Consider the following 25,125-nt stretch of genomic DNA (forward strand, 5'->3'; position numbering starts at 1 on the left):
TGATTTGATATTTTTTCATACAATCCCTGCTAAAGTTTTAGGTGAAGGAGACCCAAAGAAGGTCAGTGCATGTTTCTGGAAAAACAAAAAAGTGGGCGTGGGTCATAAATGACGATATGGGTGCTGACACACTAAAAAAGCTTATCAGTTTTTAAAGAGCATCTGTTTTTAGTTTAGCCTCTTCCTTCTTTTTTCTTTTTTCGCTCACATCCCACTTGTACACTTAATTTCACCTTAATTCCGTCTTTCACAAGCAGCGCGTTCGCGGTTGACCGGCATGACCACATGGCATGGATGGAATATTCCATTTTAACGCGAAAGAGAGGGGGTGTGGACGGAATCTGTATTTCTTTGTAATTTATTGTGTTGTCTTTGTTTCCATTTTAAACATACAAGAATCACCATTTATGAACTCACTATCTGTGAATTACTGTCCAAAGGGCCCCAATTACCAGCTGTAGGCCTATGGGAATTTGCAGCTAAGTATGGGGCCCCTACAGTGGGCTGCAGTGGGAGGGGCCCAAGGCAGTTGCCTAGCAATGCCTCTATGCAAAGACCGCCTCTGTTTATATGACATTTTCCACACATGCACAAATGAAACACCAATCCACAATAAAGATGAATGTGAAAGTAGGTGTGGCCTGACTGAGTGTATACTGTGTATTGGAATGTGGGAGAATGTCAGTGTTCTTACTGAAATGAAGGGTTAAAAAAAATTCAATGTGCCATCTATTTTTATTGTCATGATTATTTTTTTTCAATCAGTTACCTTTATTAACGATTTATTTTCTGAACAATTTAATTTCTCAATAAATTGAGAGTTAGTGTTTTCATATAGTATAAAAAATCCAGTAGTATAAAAATTCATAATAATTAATACATAGCTGCTAATGAATAACAATATTAAAAAATAAATACAAGCAATACCTTTTAAACTGCAAAATGTCGCTTTTTAAATTTGATCTGACATCCATTACCAGTCCTGAATGTCTCTTTTTTTTTAGAGAGAGAGAGAGAGAGAGAGATTTACTATCTACCAAAGTACTTTACATGTTCTTTTTACATTTTCTTCTTTCTTCATGGCACAAAAGTAAATAAATTTATTTGGTAGATTATTTCTTTGTTGTATCAATGCTTCTTGGTAATAATTGGTAAATAATCTTATACCGATAAAAATCCTCTTAATTTCTCTTACAGAGCCACATTAAGAAGGCTCTTGCATTTGCGGAATGAGCAGCAGAAATGAGTATGTGGCTAGTGGCCATGAAAAATTTGCCATGAAAAAAAAGTCCTCTCTGCCAATGCCAAACAGCTTTTTTCTGCCATTGACTCGATTTGGAGACACTGGTACCAGGGCTTTTGTGGAACACCAGCTTGAAGTTGCCCTAAAGCATGTGCCCTATTCAGATCGGTTAAACGTGGCATGCCAATTCTCTGAGCAGACACTTACTGACCACTGTGCTGGAGCCTATGCTCACAGCTGCTGATAATCAAGTGCCAATCAGACACATACTGTGATCATCTGCTGTTGAATTTGGTACACAATTATCAGCTGCTGTGACAATAGATTAGTGAATTCACTGTCTGATGATTGAGTTTTTTGGTTATTAAAATTACTTTGACTTTTTTATTGCAGACAGTGCAAACTCTGTTTTGAATTTGCACTGTCTGCAATAAAAAAGTCAAAGTAATTTTAATTAATTTTAAAGTATTTTGTCATTGTAATGTGGATATTTCCACTCATAGCATATAAAATATGTTTTAGCGCTGAGTATACCAAGTGATAAAAGTATTTCAGGTGTTTTTTTTTTCCTCATTTTGTTTCACTCAGAGACTGTAAAAAAGATGGCCGCGGTGTCTCTGTTCCCATTCATTCAATGAAAATGAAGCCAAAATCTTCCGCCATGTTGGCGATCCTCACACCCGAGTCTGCGCAGTAGAGACCAGAGGAGGGAGAAAGACTGTGGAGAGACAGCCTACTCATTTAAATAACCCCGCCCCTAAGGGCTGCCTCCACAGAGCTCACGCAGTCACTGGTCCCACCCCGGCTAGGTGTAACGCAGCTCTTTTACCATAACCACACCTTTTTGAATAGAGCTGAATAACGTTTTAAAAAATGAATTCTGTGGGGATATAAAAAATTGACAATATAAGCAGAGGTTACACTAGCTGTTGCATTAAAATACTGCAGGTAGAATTACAGTATATTGGGAAAAAACATGAAACACCATTGAAACCTATGGGAATGGGTGGGGTTACACAGCTTTCTGCAACCGAACAGCAGGGGGCGCCCGACCTCACCGGCTTCACTTTTAAGAGATGATGCACTGTCGAGCTTTACACAGGCCGTTTCTCAATACACAAGTACACAAGTCTGGACTCCCGTACTTGTCAAGAACGGACTTGGGAAGTTCGGATTGCGAGTGCAGACTCCCGAGGACAGGAGGATGCGGGATGGTTTTTGTGTAATTGGAACAGCTCTTAGAGGAGCGGAAAGCATTGTTCAAAAAACACAGGAGCACATTTTCACCTAGCCGCTTTCTTAACAAATAAACCACATATCTAAAGTCTAAACTCCTACATTCACGCCTACAAATAACTTAAAACATTGTTTTAGCACACAGCAATACTGTTTTGAAAAAGGTACAGGTGCTTACAGTTATGTACCTTCTCCTCCTGCATTGCGCTGATACTGCTGCGAGGTGCATTCTGGGTTATCGGGCTGTAAGAAGTCCACACAAGTCACCTTCCATGCATACTCGATAAAGTGGGAGGAGCAAGAACACATCCGGGTATTAGTTGTGTACTTGGCAAACTGCGATCTTCTGAATTGGAATAGTACTTGGGTTGCGACTGACGTTTCCCGAGTCCACAAGAACACAAGTATAGACAAGAAAGCAGAGAAACGGCCACAGTCTATGGTTTCACTTTTTTCCTGCAAACATGTAAAAAAAAAAATGCCTTCCTGTAGGCTGAGTACTAAACCCACAATTTTATGGAGTGAATTTTGTGCCAAAAGTTTTACGTAAAAAAATAAAATCCACAATCAAAATGTTAAGAATCAAAAGTAAAACATGTATGTTGCAAATTCAAAAGAGAAAAAATATATATCAAATATATATATTTAAATATACTTGGTTATTTTATTATTCTTTGCACTTATTTGAAAATTATTTTAGTTTGGATTTTGCCAGTCTTTGCTTTCATTTTTGGAGTTTTTTGGATTTTCTGTGGATTTTTGTGGATTTTGCTGCTAAAGACTTTTGCTTCTGGAATCTCTCCTTTGCTTCTGCTTCATTTTTTTGGTTCTGATTTTTGGCACACTTTTCACGGGTGGGCGGGGCTTAGAAGAAGGCGTTCCCCTTTAATCTCTATTGGTCACCTACCCTGAACCCTCGTCTGAGACAGACCACGCCCACCCCGCCAGCTTCAAGCGCTCTTCCAAACAAGGCGGAGCGAACGGGGTTCAGCTCACAGCAGCACCAGCAGGTACTTTTCCAATTAAATTTCATACAGACGTTATGTTTAATGTTATATTTCTTTTTTAAGTAAGTGTTTAACTCTATTAAGATGCTCATGTTAGCGGGGTGTGCTAAATATCCATGCTTAAATTATACTAGTTAGTTAGTGAACACTAACCTACCTAGTCAGTGAGTTAGCTAGTTTACCTAGGTCATCTGGTCAGTGAGTTAGTGGGTTAGCTAAGCTAGTTAGGTTACCTAGTCAGTGAGTTAGCTAGTTAACCTAGGTTATCTGGTCAGCGAGTTAGCTAGCTACTTAACCTAGGTCATCTGGTCAGTGAGTTAGTGGGTTAGCTAAGCTAGTTAGGTTACCTAGTCAGTGAGCTAGTGGGTTAGCTAAGCTAGTTATTATGCCCCAGGGTAAAGCCAAGTAAGTGCTGGTTACGGTTAACTAGCTAACTCACTGACTAGGTAACCTAACTAGCTTAGCTAACCCACTAACTCACTGACCAGATGACCTAGGTAAACTAGCTAACTCACTGACTAGGTAGGTTAGTGTTCACTAACTAACTAGTATAATTTAAGCATGGATATTTAGCACACCCCGCTAACATGAGCATCTTAATAGAGTTAAACACTTACTTAAAAAAGAAATATAACATTAAACATAACGTCTGTATGAAATTTAATTGGAAAAGTACCTGCTGGTGCTGCTGTGAGCTGAACCCCGTTCGCTCCGCCATGTTTGGAAGAGCGCTTGAAGCTGGCGGGGTGGGCGTGGTCTGTCTCAGACGAGGGTTCAGGGTAGGTGACCAATAGAGATTAAAGGGGAACGCCTTCTTCTAAGCCCCGCCCACCCGTGAAAAGTGTGCCAAAAATCAGAACCAAAAAAATGAAGCAGAAGCAAAGGAGAGATTCCAGAAGCAAAAGTCTTTAGCAGCAAAATCCACAAAAATCCACAGAAAATCCAAAAAACTCCAAAAATGAAAGCAAAGACTGGCAAAATCCAAACTAAAATAATTTTCAAATAAGTGCAAAGAATAATAAAATAACCAAGTATATTTAAATATATATATTTGATATATATTTTTTCTCTTTTGAATTTGCAACATATGTTTTACTTTTGATTCTTAAAATTTTGATTGTGGATTTTATTTTTTTACGTAAAACTTTTGGCACAAAATTCACTCCATACAATTTTTGCTAACTTGTAAATATGACAGTTTCTGAGGCAATGTGTTGTCGTAGAGACAATGATTATTTGTAAATAAATGAAGATATAGACGGAGGTATTAAACAGTTAAAGGTGAGTCTTGAGTAAAAGGTCAGAGCTTTGGCTGTGGGCAGTGAGCCTTAAGAAAAACATTCACACTTAAAAGTTCAGCTGAAAATAGTCATTTGTCCATACTCATCTCTTAAACATTTGTAACAGATAGCAGGAGCAACCCATCCTCCTGGCAGAGTCAGTGATATGGAGTGACAAGGATGTGTGTAAGGACTAGTGGGGCTTCTCCAAAATCCCTTCCCCTGCATCATTCAAGCTCTCAGGCTTAAAATTACCACCTCAGGCAAAGCAGCTTCCGCCTCTACTCTTAATAGAAAGTGTTGAGAAGCGGCTCATCTGCGCTGATCTGAAACCAGCACTCCAGTTTCTATTAAAACGGCCTCGGATACAGTTTGTGTTTATGGGGCTGTTATAAGATCAGTGTAAATGGGAGAGATCTGTCTGCTGCTAAATATATCCCTGCTATTCCCTAATCAGGAAGATGCTTAAAGCCATCACAGGGTGACAGATATCTCAGGAGGGAGAAACAGGAAGTTGTTCCATGTGACTCCGGCCACAATGCTACACCCATGTTAGCTGCCACTGTTTCCGCTGGCCGGCTTACATTTCGAGGCCGCATTCTTGGCGCCCCTGAGCTGCTAATGGCGCTCCAGACCACGAAACTTTTATAATGGTATCTTTCTTTTATAAAAGCCTTGCAGGACATTTAATAGTGTGATTATTGTTGCTGTCACAAGAAAAAATGTTGATTTTTTATACTATTTTACAAATTCATCTTGACCTTTTTATAAATGTGTTCACAGAGTGTGTGTTTTAAAATAAATGTATATGTAACATATTTTGAAAGCTTAATGCCCTAAAATATAAAATAACCATAGGATTAATTTCTGCATTTGATTTGTATTTTTTATTGTTTATTATTATATATTTTTTTATTTGTCCCATTTTCTCCCTAATTTACACGGCCAATTACCCAACCCACTCATTAGGACTCCCCCTATCGCTAGTAAGGCCCCAACACACCAGGAGGGTGAAGACTAACACATGCTTCCTCCGATTCATGTGACACGGCTGACTCCACCGCTTCTTTTCGAGTTGCTGCTGATGCAGCATTACTGAGTAGCCAGCGCGCTCGAAGGAAAGCGCAGCAACCTGTAGGGGAAGTCCTAATGAGTGGGTTGGGTAATTGGCCGTGTAAATTGGGGAGAAAATGGGAAAAAAATAGAAAAAAAAGTATGCACTTTTCCATGTTAAGCATACTTTTAAAATATATACTTAAATGCACTTTTCTTTTACAAGGGTATGAATGAAAGTTTGTCGATAGACCTCAAAAAGGTAAGCTCAAGATTTTCCCTGACCTAGAAGACCTTTGCAAAAATAATTGACAAACCTCTTAAGTTAGTTAAATTATTAAGAGTCTATAGGGCATTTTCCCAAGCAGGGATTAAGCCTAGTATTGAGCTACACAGCATCCAGGTCATCTTTCACTCACTTAAGTTTTAAGTGTCAGATATGTTGACCCGGGGTGCCCAAACATTTGCATGCCTCTGTATGTTTAAACTGGATTTCTGCAATAATAGTGATAAGAATTTTAACCACATCACCTATAGCTACATAATCTACGTGCATTACACACCTGGGCCTTCAAATTGTTTTTCTGATTCGTGAGCTGGGAACCCTATTCACTTCACCACACAGTGAAACATTACACCTTGACTTGCACTTTCTAAAAGTAGCCTGGGAGCAACAGGACTCGTCCCTCGACTTGTCACCAGTTTAATTCATCTTCAGTGCAACAGGCCACGCGCTGCTAAACCCTGAGGACAGAGCGCACCATTATACTGCTTTTGGTAACAAGCCTGATATTGTTGGAAACAGTCTATGATAATATCTGAATCAATATTATAAGGTTCTTTCTGTTCTGTTAAAGAGGTCATAACATATTTGTCTTGGATTTTATTTTTTCCCACACACTTATAACATCTGGGCGGTTTTATGTAGCAGTCAGATAGTCGTAATTCACTTTTTACACAAGCATTTTCCAACCTCTCTTTATCCCGTAGGATTAAAGAGGATGTTACTGTGCCTTTAAAACTGCTACATGTAACTGCTCTCTATACGTATCTGCCTAATTAAGAGGTGGATGCTGAAAACAATGATAATGCATGCTGAATTAGGTTTTTGTGACATTAAAAAGAATGAATACAGTAAATATTTTTTTTTTTATGCGAGATACAATTTCCAACTTTGACAGTGATACCGTACCACACCAAAGGAACAACACCTATTTTATGTTTTAGAAAGTGAGGCAACATAACTATAAGTTATACAGTGTATTCATTAATTATTTTTTTCTCTCAAAATGGTGTTGTATATGTGTTTATACAGCTCTAGGAAAAAAGAGACCACCTAAAAAGGATGAATTTCTTTGATTTTACCAAATTGAAAATAATCAAGAGAAAGATGGATGATCACAAGCCATCAAACCAAACTAAACTGCTTGAATTTTTGCACCAGGAGTGGCATAAAAGTATCCAAATGCAGTGTGTAAGACTGGTGGAGGAGAACATGCCAAGATGCATGAAAACCATCATTAAAAATCAGGGTTATTCCACCAAATATTGATTTTTGAACTCTTAAAACTTGCTATTTATAGGTATATGTTTGAGTACAGTGAACATTGTTGATTTATTCTATAAACAATGGACAACATTTCTCCCAAATTCCAAATAAAAATATAGTAATTAGAGCATTTATTTGTAGAAAATGAAAAATGGCTAAAATAACAAAAAATACCCCAAATAATGCAAAGAAAACAAGTTCATATTCATAAAGATTTAAGAGTTTAGAAATCAATATTTGGTGGAATAACCCTGTTTTTTAATCTCAGTTCATTCATGCATCTTGGCATGTTCTCCTCCACCAGTCTTACACACTGCTTTTGGATAACTTTATGCCACTCCTGGTGCAAAATTTCAAGCAGGTTTGAGGTTTGATGAGTAAGGTTTGATGGCTGTGATCATCCATCTTCCTCTTGACTATATTCCAGAGGGTAAAATCAAGGAAAAACATCACCATTTAGTGGTTTCTTATTTTTTTCCAGAGCTTTATTTATTTACTTTGAGGAAGTTTTTTTTAAAACTGTTTTAAGCACAGTAAGCACAGATCAAATGTCATTTTTATTTAAGGAAACCTTCTATATAACTTCTCTGTGGGCGTGAGCTAAATACAGCCTAGCAATACATACTATTTAGGAGGAGGTATTCCTATACCTATAGTAAGGAGTGGAACGTTTAAGTGCTGCCTGTAATGGAATAGGGCCAAGTTAAGGTGAGGGAGGGGACCGTCAATGTGTTTTCCATATGATTCCCCTAGCATGCTTAGTGTAGCTATAAATATGTTTTATTGGGTTTAAGTGGAATTAGTGGAGATATCTGTTGTCAGCATAAGTACTGATATACTGTGACACTACGGCGTGCTGTGGTGTAAGATATATGTCTGAATGACTTGTATGTAACTAATCCAATACATACACTGATCAAGCATACACTTCTTCTATGATCAGGACCCCACAGGACAAACCACAGAGCAGCTACAGATCTGAAAAAATTAAGAGCACTTAATTTTCTGAATCAATCAGTTTCTTTGATTTTGCTATTTATAGGTATATGTTTGAGTAAAATGAACATTGTTGTTTTATTCTATAAACTACAGACAACATTTCTTCCAAATAAAAATATTTGAAAGAAATTTCTTTGCAGAAAATGAGAAATGGCTGAAATAACAAAAAAGATGCAAAGCTTTCAGACCTCAAATAAAGCAAAGAAAACAGATTAATATTCATAAAGTTTTAAGAGCTCAGAAATCAATATTTGGTTTAATAACCCTGGTTTATAATCACTGTTTTCATGCATCTTGGCATGTTCTCCTCCACCAGTCTTACACACTGCTTTTGGATAACTTTATGCCTTTACTCCTGGTGCAAAAATTCAAGCAGTTCAGCTTGGTTTGATGGCTTGTGATCATCCATCTTCCTCTTAAAGAAGAGGTTTTCAACCAAAAATCATTCCGGTTGCTACAGGATGCTGCCCACAGAACGATTTTCAGTACAGCAGTGACAGTCAGGTGTTTAAAAACTCCAGCAACACTGCTGTGTCTGATTTATTTGAACCAGCACAACACACACTAACACACCAACAGTGTGTCTCTGCAGTGGTGAGAATGATCCACAATCCAAATGATAATGGGCCATTCCACCAAATGGGTGCCATTTCTGTCCCCAGGAAATTTGTATGTATGTTTGTGTGAACACAAAATAACTTTAGAATACAATTTACATTGATCTAATTGCATGATATGTAATTAAAAAAAATAAAAATGAAAATGACTTAGGAAAAAATAGCATTTGTTACCTGTCCGCACTCTCTAACTATAAACTTTACCATATATAATTATTAAAATCCTACAGAGATGTATATTTTTTTGCATTGTTATTTGACTCTAAAGACCATGGAAAGACCAAAAATTAAGTTCCCTCATTAGTTTTTCTGTATTTTTAAAATACACATTTTGGGAAAAGCACTGAAGTGTGCTATTTTGCTATTTTTCATGTTTTTGCTAATTCTAATTCTAATTCATTTTTTAAAAATCATTCATGTTGCTCAAAACATAAAAAGTAACAGGAATGAGTGCCAGTAACAGGAGTGAGTTCCAGTAACAGGAGTGAGTTCCAGTAACAGGAATGAGTGCCATTAACAGGAGTGATTTCTTTTGTCATAAATATCAATTATTTGAAAATGCAGTCAACCATTTTTTTAAAAGAAAGACTTGCTTGACCATCTTCGGACTAGAAACCTTGTAAATAATTAAGTAAAGCTGCCTGAGATTGACCAGTACATGTTTTGAATAGTTAAATACATGTGTTATCAGATTCAGAGTTGAAAAAATATATGAAAAAATAAGTTTAATTTGGAAGAGTTACAACAAGCAAATGGCTCCCATTCGGTGGAATGGCCCTAATATCTGTTCTGTGGTGGTCTCTCCTGTGGGGATAATAAAGTATGCAGAGAAACAGACTAAGGACTACAGTCTGTAATTGTAGAATTACAAAGTGTCCTGTGTGCTTAATAGAGCTGGATAAATACAGTAGGTAATGGGTGTAGAAACAAGGACGTAATCATAATGTTATGTTTGTTTGTTGTTTGTGTTTATATAATGTCCATTTTTGCTTGAATGACATGCTTGGAAGCCACTATGTATATTTCTATCATACGAAAATGTAAACTTTATTATGAATTAACATTTCTAGTTCTCAGATTTACAGACCAAATACACACTGACACACAGTGGCACAGTCACTTACAATGCTGATTTGTGGAAGGCCCAGGTTTACAAAAGAACGTAGGACCTGAACGCATTTAGCAGACAGAATTAATAAACGCCTTTAAACTGATGTTACGAAAACCCAGTTTTAGTATCAAAATCAAAGCAAAAAAAAAGAAAGAAAGAAAAGAAAACAAGACAGAAAAAGAGGCTCCTTGAAGACAGTTCAGCATAAAAGCATCACAGTTTGTCGCATCTGAAAACTATATGTTCAGATAAAAAAGAGATTAAGACATTTTAAGCGTGCACATGGCAGGGCCTCGCTAAGACATTCTTCAGTTGTTGGATTGGATATCTTTGACCTGAGAGACCTGCAGTTACAGTAAACACAGACAATAACAATCTGGATTAAGAAGAAGTTCCCAGAAGGCTACATGTGCCAGGTCACACTGATCAAGTTCTCCCTCAGCTCTGGAGCTTCACATGACACTGGCTGATACTGGTTTCAGACTTAAAGACCAAATGCTGGGCTCCTACTAATCCCCTCATAAACTCAAGTGCAGAGGACTCAAGTGTGCAGAAGCATAAAGGTTATGAGTATTGAGGCAATATTGCACCCATAGTGTACATCATTTGGCATTATATAAAAGCTCTTGTATCTCTGTGTTCCCCTGTATTACTGGCAAATCAGTAATTAACAATTGCTGTAGTCCCGTAGTAATCAGCCTTATTGACATGAATTAAGATTCATAAGAAAACTTATTACATCCTGTAGTTGTGTGTAGATGTGTGAATACAAAATGATTTTTGTCTTGTTTTTTTTTTTTAGTATTTTTTAGTAATTACCAAGAATATCATACAGTTCTTGTTTGATCTCAATAATCTACAATATTAAAATGTTACAAATCACTTTGAAAACATAAAAAAAGTATTGAAGTGACAGCTGGACAAATGAAACAGTCCAAGACAAACGTATCTGAAAAACTACATTTAGACAGCATCCCATTGTAAGACTGTGCAGCTTTATAGATCCTGGAGATGAACCATCTTATACCATAAGTGGTGGTCATCTCTTATACTCATACCTTGCCTATAGAGTTACTCAAGGCTGTGCACTGTGCACCACATTTGACTATTAAAAGAACAGTTTACCAAAAAACATTTAAATTTATCCCAAAACAGTTAATCCGCCAGAAGTGTTTGATATCCAAACATTGCTTCCATGATTTTTAGCTTGAAGTATGCAAGAGGTGCAAAAAAAAAAAATGGGGGATTCATTTAACAATTTTCTATAAAATGTGCTAAAATTGTTTTACAAAAGTTTAAGTGATACCATAAAATTGTAAAGCCAATTTTGGTTTGTTGTTTGTGTAAGCATAAAGAACTTTCAATAAAATGTTCATTGATGTAAAAGTGATGTAACATGGTTCTTTGGGGAACAAAATGTTTTTTTCTTACTATGTCTAAACAAACAAACAAACAAACTGAGGCAGTGGTGCTCTGGGTAATTTATCACAGGGTTGTGGGTTCAATACTCAGGGTTTTTCCTTAGCTGCCACTGTTGGGTCAAGGTGGAGGAGGTTGTAGTTTTCTTTCTATCTAATGTGTGTTCTGTTAAGCTGGAAGTGCTAATATAAAAAGATTTATAAAAGATATTATGAGTAACACAGTAATTATATTACATTATCCTTCTCCAGTGCAAGACTTTTGAAGTGATCCTCAGTCATCAAACATGGTAAAGGTAAAACTGTTTAAATATATATATATTTTTTTTTTACTGAACTATTCCTTTACCTTCTATTTGACTTGCAGTAAGTTTGAGTGTATGTTGGGCTATAGAGAGTCACTCCAACTTATCCCCCATTCAACAAAAAGTACAACAGATTTGAGGTACAGTTATCTTATCAAAATAATCAGCAAAGTCCGAGTGAAAAGTCTGCAATATTACGTGACGCTCCTACTCTTTCTGACATCAGCGTCAAGCTTCTTCTTCACAGGGTCTTCCTTGGCAGGAAGTCTCTTTTTTTCACTGACTGTTTGGTCTTCTTTCGAAAAAAAAAAATAAAGTTTTTAAGCAAATTTCTCACTCCTCATTTTATGCGAGGTGGAAAACGTTTAAGGCTGTAAGAGTTTCTCAAGTGTAAACCACAGCTCTAAGAAATAACAAAACATAAATAAAAAAAATTTACAAAACATATAGCAGATGACTAAAACAAAACAGATCAAAAATCACGAGAAGGTATAAATCATTTTGATTTGTAAAGTGCAAAAGTATCAAATCATCTTGTACCTAATCTCAAGACGGTGCCTCGAGACACAGAAAGTGGTCTTTGTGGAAAGTGCAACTGGAGATCAGCACAAGTGAAGAAATCAAAAATAGAAAAATCAGCTTTATGATAGGCAGTCAGCGCGGCCTCAGGACGTCTTTCGTACAAATACAGGAACCTCCCCAAGTTCGGCAGGGTAGCCCTGGAGAAGCGTCCCTCCATCAAACACTTTAGCGTTGTTCGTGTCCTCCCACTGAAAGTCACTTTTTGGCAGGTAAATGTCTCTCTGTGAGGCTCCTTTTTCAGTCACTGGTGCAACGAGGACCTGAAAGAATGAATAATGACTTGGTGCTTATTTTGGCAGACAGAAGAACATAAGCTGCTTCATGGTAGCTCAGCTACTACATGTCTGTGCACAACAAAACAAGCTTAAATTACAGTCGAGAACACGGGTGCTGAAATGTATATACGTGATGTTTGTCAAAAAGAAATTCCTTTTTTGGAATTTGTATCAAAATGAATGTTTCATGATGTTCTTGCTATAATGTGACAAAAGCTGATGACAAACATACAACTGACACATCAATTCACTAACTGGCCAGGAATTACCCTGCATACTTTATATTGTATTATTTTTTCTATTTATTTTTATCACTATGCAATCTGTCAGATAGTACCACAGCATCTCATCTAGAATACACAGGATAAAGAACAGTTTCTATCCACAGGCCATCAGGCTCCTGAACCAATTGTGAAAATATTATTGTCATTCAGTTACTTTATCTTCTTTAACAATACTGCTATAGAAACATTTCATTACTATATTTACTAGATCAATCCCTCTATTCTAATAACATAGCAATACTTTTTTGTCTCATATATTTCATGCATAGCAAAAAGTTCCATTTGCCATGCCCAGTAAACTAGGACTCGCTTCATCTTTATCTGGACCAATTTTATATTAAAATATTCATATATAGATTTAAAAAGCAATTTTAAACCATACCACAGAACAAAGAACAAAACTGTACATTTTACGCTCCATCTCAGTATACTCATGAGAGCATACTCTACACTGTTAAATTGCTTATGTTTAAATGAAACTATTTGGCAATGAAAATGCAACTTACTTTTAAACATCACATAACTATTGCAGGTTTTAAAAATACATAAAACAATAACATAAAAATATAAACAAGATTAAACAAAAACATAATTCTACTATGATCAGAGTGTTATTTTGTAATTACTGCAGTTGAACAGACCTAATTTTTTTAGAAATGTACTGTAAAAACTCTTTTAATGTATGTTTTTATCAAACAAATTTAAATTCATTCATGACATCTATAGCTGGTGGGATGAAAGCTTACCTCATCTCCAATGAGAAACTCATCATCAATACTAAACGTGGCTGGATCTTCGGGACTGACCCACCACAGAGGACGGTAGATGGGGTTTCCGCTGGCCTGCCACTCTTCTGCATATTTCTCTATTAGTGGAACCACAAAGTCCTGGTGCTTCGCTATGTAGACTGTGGTGAGGTTAAGAACCTGCAGGCAAAATGGTATGATTAGTGTCCTGAAATCCCAACAGGAAACTCCAATTGTGTTTCCACTATTCACAAATGTATTTAGTCTAGGCCTAGACTTAATCTAAGTCTGGGAAAGTGGCCACTGCACAGCTTGTCTGGTTTTCTGCAATCTATGGTAGGAAAATCCTGCAAACGTTTAGGACTTAGAACAGACATAAAACGTGAATACTTCAAACAGTTCAGCCCTCTTCATTAATTTTCCATTTTTCAATGCCAAAGGACTTAAATCATATACCTACAAGCATTAACTGTCAGAATGTTCAGACTAGCCCCGCAGTTATTATGCTCTCCTCCGTTTCATATGGAAAATGGATGTGAATATTTTCGTATTGTGGTCTGACACCATCCAAATGTACTTCTGCTGTGGAGCATTTTGAACATTCCTAGAAGGGTCACATCCTATTCGGCCTCTGGTGACAGAAACAAAGTAAAACCACATTCATAAAAAATGTATTTTGGTGGATGAGAAAAGGTTCCGTGAGATGAATTCTGAATTGCTGCCTAAGTTCAACCTAATTTCAAATTGAGAAAACAGGCCTGTGGTTTTCGTTCTGGTTATATGTCTATTCCGGCTCAACATGATCATTGATTTAACAGTCTCTAATGGGCGTTGGAAACACACCCGCACACACAGTAAGTCTCTAACTCATCACACAGCTCTGAGTGGAAAATAAAAGATGGCCAGTGCTATACTTAGACACAACTCTGTGTTGTTTAACAGACTCTGAACAAAAACAACAGCATGAACAGCAACAGTGTAATCTGCAGTGTACTCTGCAAACCTGAATAGGGACTAAAATCAATGTCGGTCGATGTTTGATAGAAACAACATGTCTGTCTGTCACGACAATTAGAACTGAAACCCTTAATTGCCTCTGTAAATTCTCTTTATCCTTCAATTCATTATCATTCCTGAGTGCTGCAGTGACAGTCATTATGGTTGAGACCGAGAGCCGCAAATTTGAAAGAAAAGCTAATGCAGAACAGATGGACCCTTAACCACAGGTAACGTTGGGAAAGGGCCAAGCAATTACTCTCCAAAACGCAAGAAAAATAGTGGCCTGCGAGATCCTCTGCGCTTGTCCGAAACTCGAACTGCTTTCAGGCTCTCCACACAGGCTCAAACATACCAATACCTGTGAGCAGATACGCTGAACGCAGAGGGTCAGATATTTTTTTAGCACTTATTGAGACTCGGTTCTCACACTCCCAACAGTGAGGGTGAATATTGGATTCCAGCTCTAAGCAGGGAGGATAAGGCATTCTGTCATATCGGAAAAGCACAAAGGTGGACATGAAAATAAGTACCCACTTACATTTGAGGATTTAAAATGTCCCCAACAACTTGGAGTTCTTGAGGGACTTCTGTGTTTCTTGTTTGCAAACACTGTAGATTCATCTATAGCTATGATGGATTTCTAATTATAGGTATATGTTTGAGTAAAATGAACATTGTTTTTTATTCTATAAACTACAGACAAAATTTTAGAGCATTTATTAAGTTATGACTTCAGAAATCAAGATTTGGTGGAAAAAAATGTTTTTTATTCACAGTTTCCATGCAGCTTGGCATGTTCTCCTCCACCAGTCTTACACACTGCTTTTGGATAACTTTATGCCGCTCCTGGTGCAAAAATTCAAGTGGTTCAGCTTGGTTTGATGTGATCATCCATCTTCCTCTTAATTATATTCCAGAGGTTTTCAATTTGGTTTCCTAATTTTTTTTTCCAGAGATGTATATATTTGGCCAGTATTTGCTTGAGTCTTTGCATATCTTTAGAACTGCGTGACTTTTTCAAAATCAGTAGCTCCCAGAGTTCTGCATATATGGATGTATTTGTGTTTTCATATAACTGTATGCCATTTTGGACAGGTTTATCACACTAAGGTGAATGAAGCTAGCTACATGAAACAGGTTTTTGCGTAATGGATGTCCGTATATGAATGCTGATCACACTCACTCATTGTCAATTGAGATAAACATACTTCAGTGAAGAACCATCCATTGAAAAAGCCTGATATGAACTATATGAACTGAGTACCACCTAACCTCAGGCTCCAGACATATTTTGCAGCTAAAGTATCACATGATGATGTGCTTGATTACCTGTTTTGTGTGAAGAGTGAATGCTGCTCTTGGATCAACTGCTCACTTGAATAAAATGAAACCTGGCACTTTCTCACCTTATCATCTTCAAATGCCCATGGAGGTGTCTGGAAACTGAGAACAGGCAGAAAGGCCACGATTCCCAGCCAACGAATGAAGAGCTCATCATCTGCGATTGGCTCACTGGAGAGAGAGCCTCCTATAGGACAGAAAAGCATAAGAAAATAAGCCACGAGTCATTTTAAGACATAAAACTCTAACAGCAACTTCAACATGAAGCCAAACCTTCAAGTCCTATCCGGTCTACCTTATTTAAGTTGTATACAGAACACATTTCAGACTACAGCTCTGGAAAACATTAAGAGACCACTTCAGTTTCTGAATCAGTTTCTCTGATTTTGCTATTTATAGGTTTATATTTGAGTAAAATGAACATTGTTGTTTTATTCTATAAACTACAGACAACATTTCTCCCAAATTCCAAATAAAAATATTGTCATTTAGAGCATTTATTTGCAGAAAATGAGAAATGGCTGAAATAACAAAAAAGATGCAGAACTTTCAGACCTCAAATAATGCAAAGAAAACAAGTTCATATTCATAAAAATCAGTATTTGGTGGAATAACCCTGGTTTTTAATCACAATTTTATGCATCTTGGTATGTTCTCCTCCACCAGTCTTACACACTGCTTTTGGATAACTTTAAGCCACTCCTGGTGCAAAAATTCAAGCAGTCCAGCTTCCTCTTAATTACATTTCAGATGACTTCAATTTGATAAAATCAAGGAAACTCATCATTTTAAGTGGCCTCTTATTTTTTTCCCAGAACTGTATATATAAGTTATTAGTAGAACCGGCAGAATGTAAGAGTATATGTATTTTGGTTTGTGGCCAGGGACAAGGTTTTGTGGACCTGCACAGGACTCATGTATTACCTACGGCATCGGGAATGAAGAAATTGTAGCCCAGCAGGCTGTAATGCAGCAAGGAGGGAATGATGCCTTTAAGACCAGCATAGCTCCAGTCAGACTGCAGTGCACTCATATGGATGAACAAAGGCTTATGGCTGGACCTGAAAGCACAGAATAACAGAAACTGTGATAGTGCCCGTATCAAAAAGACAACATTAGCTGGAAAGCAGGAACATACTGGAAATGATTAATGATAATGACCTCTCTCAGGATGAGAAGAGTCTTATGTCATAGTGAAGTTAGGCTGTCTGACAGTTCGATAGAAATAATGCCCAAAAATGGAGCATTAAGATTTTACAGATGTGAATACTGTATAACCTCTATTTGATACTTTTCATTTGACCCTTTGAACACCCCATATGTTATATGCTCCTTATTTGTTCCCCTCTTACGCTCACTCATGACATCTGTGTGGTGTTACGCAACAAAACAGTCATAATTCATTTTACACAACCATTTTCCAACATCTCTTTCTCCTATTCTTTGGATTGAAACATGCTGCTTCTTCTTTTCTTACTGTGCCTTTAAGAGTGGTATACGTAAATGACCATTGCTTGGTTATTACTGAAATGTACTGTATTCAGAAAGCAGTCCAGGCTGGAATACACATTATAGCTTTGATGAATGAAATGACCGTTGCAGATTGAATAGGTGGACTTATGTAAGGATTTATTAAAAATGGCCGATTTCTGTAGCTTAGCTGTCATTAGAAATGTATAGACTTATAAAAGGGAAAAAAGGTGCATTTCGATTTATGCTTAAAAAATGTCCATTTACTACGTCAAATTCTTTAATCTCTTTAATTTATAAAAAAAATATTTTTTCGTGCTATAAGCTTTTGAAACTTAATGCAGCATTATGTGAGAATTGGCATTTCTTACTTTAGGGAATCATAACATTAAAATCAAAAGAAACCTGTTGACTGAGACATTCAGGTAATATTACAGGATTATGTATATTTTTTTAAATATTAATATAGCTTGAGTTAGGGAGAATTAGGGAGTTCTCACAAGTGTTTTTTCTCCCAGAACTAGCAGTATGCAGAGCCCATTGTCTTTATTACAGGTCACTTGAGCATGAACATGATTTGAAGCTGTTATTTTAATGTAAAGATAATATATAAAATGTGCATAATGTGGTTTTATGTCCTCACATTCATAACTACTACTTATATTTTAGTTTCATAAGTTTCATAAAAACATACGCTATAAAATATGGAACTCTGGCTCATACCTCGTCCCTGCACTCACAATGGCATTGTCCCCTATCCTTTCAGCAAGTCCCGCCAATAACCCAACATATTCATCTCCTGCCAGTGCAGGCGGGGGCCGCAGGGCCTGTTCCTCAAAGGGGTTTCCCTCTCCCCCCTCCAGGATAATATATTCCATGCCCAGGCGACTGTGCAGGCTGCCCACTCTCTCCAAGAACCAGTTCACGGCCTTTGGGTTAGTGATGTTCAGCTTGACACAATACTTTCCTCTCCACTGAGTTAACAGAGGAACCTATTGAGAGAAAGGGAGAGAAAAAAAAATACAGTAAGAAAAAGAGAGAAAGAAAGCAGATAAATTGCGTCCAGATGGCTGAACTGGTTTGTGGATTTAAGCTGGAAATGCAGACAGTCAGACGTGTACCAGTCGAGCTGAAGGGCCGGAGGGCAGGCTGAGCCAGTAATCCTGCGTTCCGTCCTGCATGGAGGTCTGGAACTGTCGCGTGTCCACACTCAAGTACGGGGACAGAGTAACGGAAATGTTCAGAAGCTTCACAAAAGGGAGGTCCCTGGTCTGTCTCTTCGACGTCCTTCTCCTGCCACTGAGGTAGTCATGGTCCTGCAAATCAACAGATAAGACAACTGCGGTCAGATCAAATCACATCAAATCAAATCAGGTTTATACAGAGATTTTTACTTTTAACTGATGTTGTCGCAAAGCAGCTTTAAAGTACTAAATGTGACTGCAGGACAAAAAATCAGACAAATCATTTAACTAAAGGAGAAGGAATACTAGGAGGAACCAAGACTCATGTGTACCCTGTATTATCACATGTACTATCACATGCACAATTAAGGCTAATTAGATAGAAGAGAGGATCCATCCTCCTCTGGTCAGGCAACTTAAAAAGTCACATAAATCTAATATATTGAAGTGAATAGCCACAAACTCAGCAGTGGAAGTATTTTAAAAAAAATCCTAGATAGAGTTAATGTAAGCCATCAGCTGAGAGAGCACAATTGGCCTTGCTCTCTCTGGGTGGGTAGATGGCGATTTCTCCCTACATCACTCTAAAGGGTGATGTCGATCAGCACAAGGCTGCGTCTGTGAGCTGATGTATCGGAACATAGTCGCTGTGCTTTCCCCCCCAAGTGCGCTGTGATGCTACTCATCAATGCTGAATCACCAGCATCACGGATGACTAACATGTAACGTCTTCACCCTCCTGGTGTTGGGGCATCACTAGTGATAGGGGGTGTCCTAATGATTAGGTTGGGTAATTGGCCATATAAATTGGGGGAAAAAAAAGAGTTAATGTAAGCCTTGGTTTAATCGCTAGTGGAAAGTGACTGTCTAAGAAAACATGAGCTTACTGAGGTTTTGTGCATCCGATTATAATAAAAACACTAAATACAAGGCTGATAAATACAGGAAATTAGACAATGTTAGTTATAACATTTATCAGTGATTCACAAAAAAAAAAATAAATAAATAAATAAATGAACATATGATGGATATACGATGAACTGCAACAATTATATGAAAGTAGTGCATAAACTTTAGCATTTCCTCAGGGGGTGGCTTGTGAATGCCCATATCTGTATAAGTTGCAAGATGTTGCGAGTAAGGTTGAATATTGGCCTGTGTGCTCATGACAAAGCAACGTTATTATCAGAGTTTGAGTGGGGATTGATAGTGGGTGCAGATGGATGGGACATTCCATTTCTGAAGTTGTGCAGCTATTTAACATTCCTTGATCCACAGTGTCACAAGTGTAACAGTTCAAGCCTCTTCTGTAGGGCCTCCATTACAAGGCAAGCCAGTTTCACAGAAACGCTGAAGCCCAGGATTTTGCTTTCACAGTCTTAGCTAAAGCTGGGTAAAGGTTAAGACCAGGGTGTGAGATCAAATAGTAATGTTATGGTGACTTCTGACTCTTTGATTAGCATTACCGCTTTATCTTGGCTGGGTTGCACTTAAGCCTAGCATCATGGATCAGTTATAAGGAGCAGTGAGGATTACAGATTATGCAATGCATTGCAGTGAGGTAAAAACATGCAAGTCATGAGGGACAAAATAAGCTTAACTGTTTTACATAAAGTCTGACATTTCTTTCTGAATCATACAGGGCAAATAAGGCTAGTTATTGTGATGTATTAATTGTGCTTAATTTCATTGTGTTTTGTTGGTGTGGGGATATGTGCTGCATATATTGCTATGTACCTCTCTTACGGGTTAGATTTCTTTTTTTATGTTGTGCAAATATTATATTACAAATATAAGTGCACTTATTTGTAGTATTGGTAATAAAAAAGCATTATGTAGCTTTTTACTAATTTTTCAGTAACAGCTTCGACTACATTATGATGCTCCAGTGACTTGCAAAACTGAGAATTACACCAATATCTTTTCTATGCTGGAATTAAAATGCTGCTAATTGCGCTATGTTACTCTGGAGAAGTAAGCAGGACAACACCATCAATAACTTTGTATTGCTGCAAAACCCAAGTCATATTTGTGTAAAATAGTCAGAGGTGGAAAGTAACTAATTACATTTACTCACATTGTTTGATTTTATGAGTAATTTGTAATCTTTAAAGTAGTTTTTAAAATAGGTAATTTTACTTTTACTCAAGTACATTTTGACACAAGTAATTTACTTCACTACATTGGAAAACTCCCCATTACTGAGAAAAAATTAAATGCTCGGGGAAAAAAAACAAATTATCTGAATAAAAAAAAATAGAGTTTTGTTCTCCATGGTAGCGCAGCTGAACTTCTCCATGCAGTGTTTAATATGGAGAGACGCTGTGTGAATCAACTGTGCTCGGGGGAACCGGTGTTCTGTCGAGTTATGCTACCCATCGATATGTGCAACAGTTTTTTTGTATGTTTTCATATTTTTCATGATAATTCCTTACATTTTTATTGGGAACATTAAACAATCTGCTTGGATGTAAAAAAAAAAAACATGTAAATAGCAGTTAAAGCACAGCAACGGCAAGTTAAAAAATAATAATGATCTGTAAAACTATAAAAAATACAGTTTATAGTCACCTATATGACCATAACTTTTTAACAGTAAAGAAAAAAAATGGATCATTGAAACCTATACCACTTGCTCTTGAAAATGATTTATGGGGTGGTCTGAACAAATACTGCCTGAAAGGTCCAAATTATTTAATTTAATAATTATTTAATTTATGATTTTTACTTTTTTACATCAAATAAATAAAAGTAACTATGTAACTTTTACTCAAAGCATATTTTAAATTGAGTACTTTTATACTTTTGCTCGAGTAGGTTTTTGATGGGTACGTTTACTTTTACTTGAGTAGAATTTTAGCAAAGTAAAGGTACTTTTACCTAATTAAAAATTTTCAGTACTTTTTCCACCTCTGACAATACTGTAATATTATTCTTTATTGTCAGTCACTTTTCACTTGTCTTTCACGTTCAGATGCAATATTTTTTATTCCTGTGTGTAGACAGAGACTGGCAAGAAAAAATAAATTACTGCAAAAAAAAAGCTGCTTTAAGTTATTTAAGTTAGTAAGTACTTGTTTTTTCATCTAACTTTTCACTTAAGTTTGTGATGAGAAGTGCTGCACCACTGGCCACCAGCAGCTCCAATTCCCAGAATCCCTGGTGGTGATCAGTTGCAATCAGCCACACCTGTGCAGCACTATATATAAACCCCAGTCAAACCACTCATTCTCGTTGCACCTTTATAGAGGGGTGACCAGTAACAGATGGTGAAAGAAAAGAAAAGAAAAGAAAAGAAAACCGCAATCAAGAAATTACATCAATAGAAGCAAAAGGCTCACAAAAATGTAAAGAGATCTGAAAAGAAGCCATAAAAAAAGATCATTAAAAAAAAAAAAAAAAAAAAGGAGAGGACTGAGTTTTAATTTGATTGTTTTTTTAGTGTGGTTTATTTGAAGCTTAAAGCTATCTTTTGTTTGTACATGCCATTTTGTGGCATTGCCTTTGTTCTATTTCCCGCCCTTTTTTTTCCATATACTGGGGTTAATGCTATTGACTTTCCGCGATCGAATGTTTATCACAATCATCTCATACCACATCTTTCTTCTCTGATAACAGCTCTCTGCACAACTGCATTCTCAGGGGCCACAAAAAAGACACACTGCACAGGTGAGGCTTGAAGATGAACACCCAGCCGTTGGGTTTGTCCCAGAAACAGTGTCTATTTGTCTTTTAAATGTCACTGTGTCTAACCCTGTCTCATGACTGCTGCTCTAGATTGCTGCCAGGCATCACTGATGAATGGTAAAAGTCAGAGTTAACACCTTGGAAATTTTATTTAGCTGATTACTTTACCAGTATGGAAAATGTTGTCTTTAAGCATCACAGAACAAAATAAAATATTTTAGGGCCTATTAATGGATTTACCATGACTCAATCTAGAACTGCAGCACAATGTCTGCGAAAATAAAAGAATGGTGCAAGCTTAGATCAATCATTCTGCTCTGCTGCGATCTGTGGTGTGCTGTGTAAATGAAAGATCTGGGCAATAAACAGAGAATACTGGCAAGCATGTTCATAACCAGATTCATTCCAAGTCAAGCTGTTGGTTCTGCTTATGACTGTTATTTTAAGCTAATATGGAAACTAGAAAGGAAAAAAATTAAACTTTGCATGAGGACTGTAGAGTTCTCAAAATCTTGTTAAAGTCTCAGTGAAAGCTTTCCTAAGCGATAAGACATTTATTCCTTCTTTTTGGAATAAATGTCTTCTTTGGAAGGCACACGCAGTGCATTAAAATGTGAACAGGTATTATCTATAAAAGAAGAAATCTATGAGGAAACAGAGTTTTATTTATTAAAATAAGTTCAGTACAGATCAGATAAAAAAAACCCTGATGTTTCTCCTAATATCTATGTAACAATATAAAAAATCAAAAAATAAGAGACCACTTAAAATGATGAGTTTCTTTGATTTTACCGAATTGAAAACCTCTGGAATATAATCAGAAGGAAGATGGATGATCACAAGACATCAAACCAAACTGAACTGCTTGAATGTTTGCACCAGGAGTGAAACAAAGTTACCCAAAAGCAGTGTGTAAGACTGGTGGAGGAGAACATGCCAATATGCATGAAAACTGTGATTAAAAACCAGGGTTATTCCACTAACTACTGATTTCTGAACTCTTAAAACTTTATGAATATGAACTTGTTTTCTTTCATTATTTGAGGTCTGAAAGCTCTGCATCTTTTTTGTTATTGTAGCCATTTTTTCATTTTCTGAAATATAAATGCTCTAATTTTTTATTTGGAATTTGGGAGAAATGTTTATAGAATAAAACAACAATGTTCATTTTACTCAAACCTAAACCTATAAATAGAAAAATCAGAAACTGAAGTGGTCTCTTATTTTTTCCAGAGCTGTGAATGATACAGTTGAGAAACTGACCAAAGGACACTCAGGAAATTCCTGAGCACTTATATTATTGAATATGGACTTGAACGCAGCCCTCCAATAAAGTAAGGGTGCATCACAAATGTGTACTAATTACTACTTTAATATTAGTTGTGAATATGAAGTATGTAATCAAAGTATTAAAGTTGAGTATATTTAAAATTAATTAAGCCGCATGCTCAGAACTGCTATGCTTTGAGTGTAGTTCTGATGGACTTTATCATCCCCTGATGCAGTACGGAACAGAAAAAGAGGAGTTACCCACACTGAATAACAATGTAATTACAGTAGTAATGGCAGACAGAAATTTTGTAATAACATATATAGTATAGCAATGCTTCATTGTATAGTATTTTGTGTACTAACCTGCCAAACCCGCACTACTAAGATAGTATTAATGTATTAATGTAAGAGTATTGTGCACCTGGGACTAAGTTAACTTCTTAACTGCACTGTAGTATCACAATATTTGAAGCTTTGACAAACATTAAATTTGATGTTCCAGCAAATTCATGACCTCAGAGAGCTGGATGCTGTGAGATCTGATCCAATCCTTGGATAAAATTTGATAGAACATTAGAAACTAACAAACTGTATGTAAGATACTTACAATTTCAGTATCAGCATCAGAACAGAAAAATATTGTTCCATTTCTAATGATGAAAGACAGCTAGTAGAATATGATAAAGCCCTATACAGTAACCTGAATTCAGTCTATGTGTCTAATTATGGTAATTAGAGGTCTACAAACTGACTGACGAAATCCGTTATTAGTTCAGACATAGAGGACTTTCTCTTTCTGGGAGAGAGCTGGCTCTTTCTCAGCTCTTTCACCGTCCTTTCTTCCTCTAATCTTTCTGGAAGAATTCAGGAGCGTGGAAAGAAACGTAACCCCTGTGAAATGACCATTCTGAAATAACAGCCAGTGAACTCCTGACTCCTCTCTGTGGCATACGTGCGGCTCACGGCTTTACTGTAATATCAGATTTACCTGAAGAAGTTGGTCTTGGCTGGTTGCCTAACTCTTCCTATTAGAGACAGGTTATGTGCACAGTTGCCCGGTTTTCATGCAGGTATGTCTGAGTATAATTAGGCCAAGCCTGAGAAATTAGGTCAGCTGTCTGTTAATTACAGAAAGTATGTGATTACGCACTAAACTACGTAACTCAGTTATCTTTCTGTTCAGTCAAAATGAATAGAATCTGTATGAACTGTTTGCCAGTTTGTTAGTTTAACATAAAATCAGTTGTTGTTAGAGCAAAAGGTCAGAATGGCAATATTTCAGGGCAAATAAATTTGTTTTCACTGGAATTGAATTAGAAAATCAGTTAGAATAGAATGTATATTATTTATTTATCACTAATATACTGTATTTTCTGTATTTTTGAATTGTTTTAGTATAAAACAGCAGAAGGACTGTAAGTTAATCATTATTAAAATAGATATAAGAAGTGTGTCCTTCCTTTTCCT

The 25,125-nt window shown here is 36.7% G+C and overlaps 1 protein-coding gene across 1 annotated transcript in view; it reads right to left on the reverse strand.

The window, feature by feature from the left end:
• Positions 1-10,002: 10,002 nt before the first annotated feature.
• Positions 10,003-25,125, reverse strand: part of si:ch211-236l14.4 (SITS-binding protein) — a 38,209-nt gene continuing 23,086 nt past the window's right edge. The window contains exons 5-10 of the mRNA XM_007228066.4: positions 18,637-18,831; positions 18,239-18,507; positions 16,970-17,106; positions 16,111-16,232; positions 13,706-13,885; positions 10,003-12,660 (exon numbers count right to left, since the gene is read on the reverse strand). Of these exons, the coding sequence (XP_007228128.3) occupies positions 12,484-12,660; positions 13,706-13,885; positions 16,111-16,232; positions 16,970-17,106; positions 18,239-18,507; positions 18,637-18,831 (1,080 nt within the window). The 3' untranslated portion in view covers positions 10,003-12,483. The remainder of the gene's footprint in view (positions 12,661-13,705; positions 13,886-16,110; positions 16,233-16,969; positions 17,107-18,238; positions 18,508-18,636; positions 18,832-25,125) is intronic.

Source organism: Astyanax mexicanus, chromosome 2, assembly GCF_023375975.1.
Source record: "Astyanax mexicanus isolate ESR-SI-001 chromosome 2, AstMex3_surface, whole genome shotgun sequence".
In the NCBI taxonomy this organism is placed as follows: Eukaryota; Metazoa; Chordata; class Actinopteri; order Characiformes; family Acestrorhamphidae; genus Astyanax; species Astyanax mexicanus.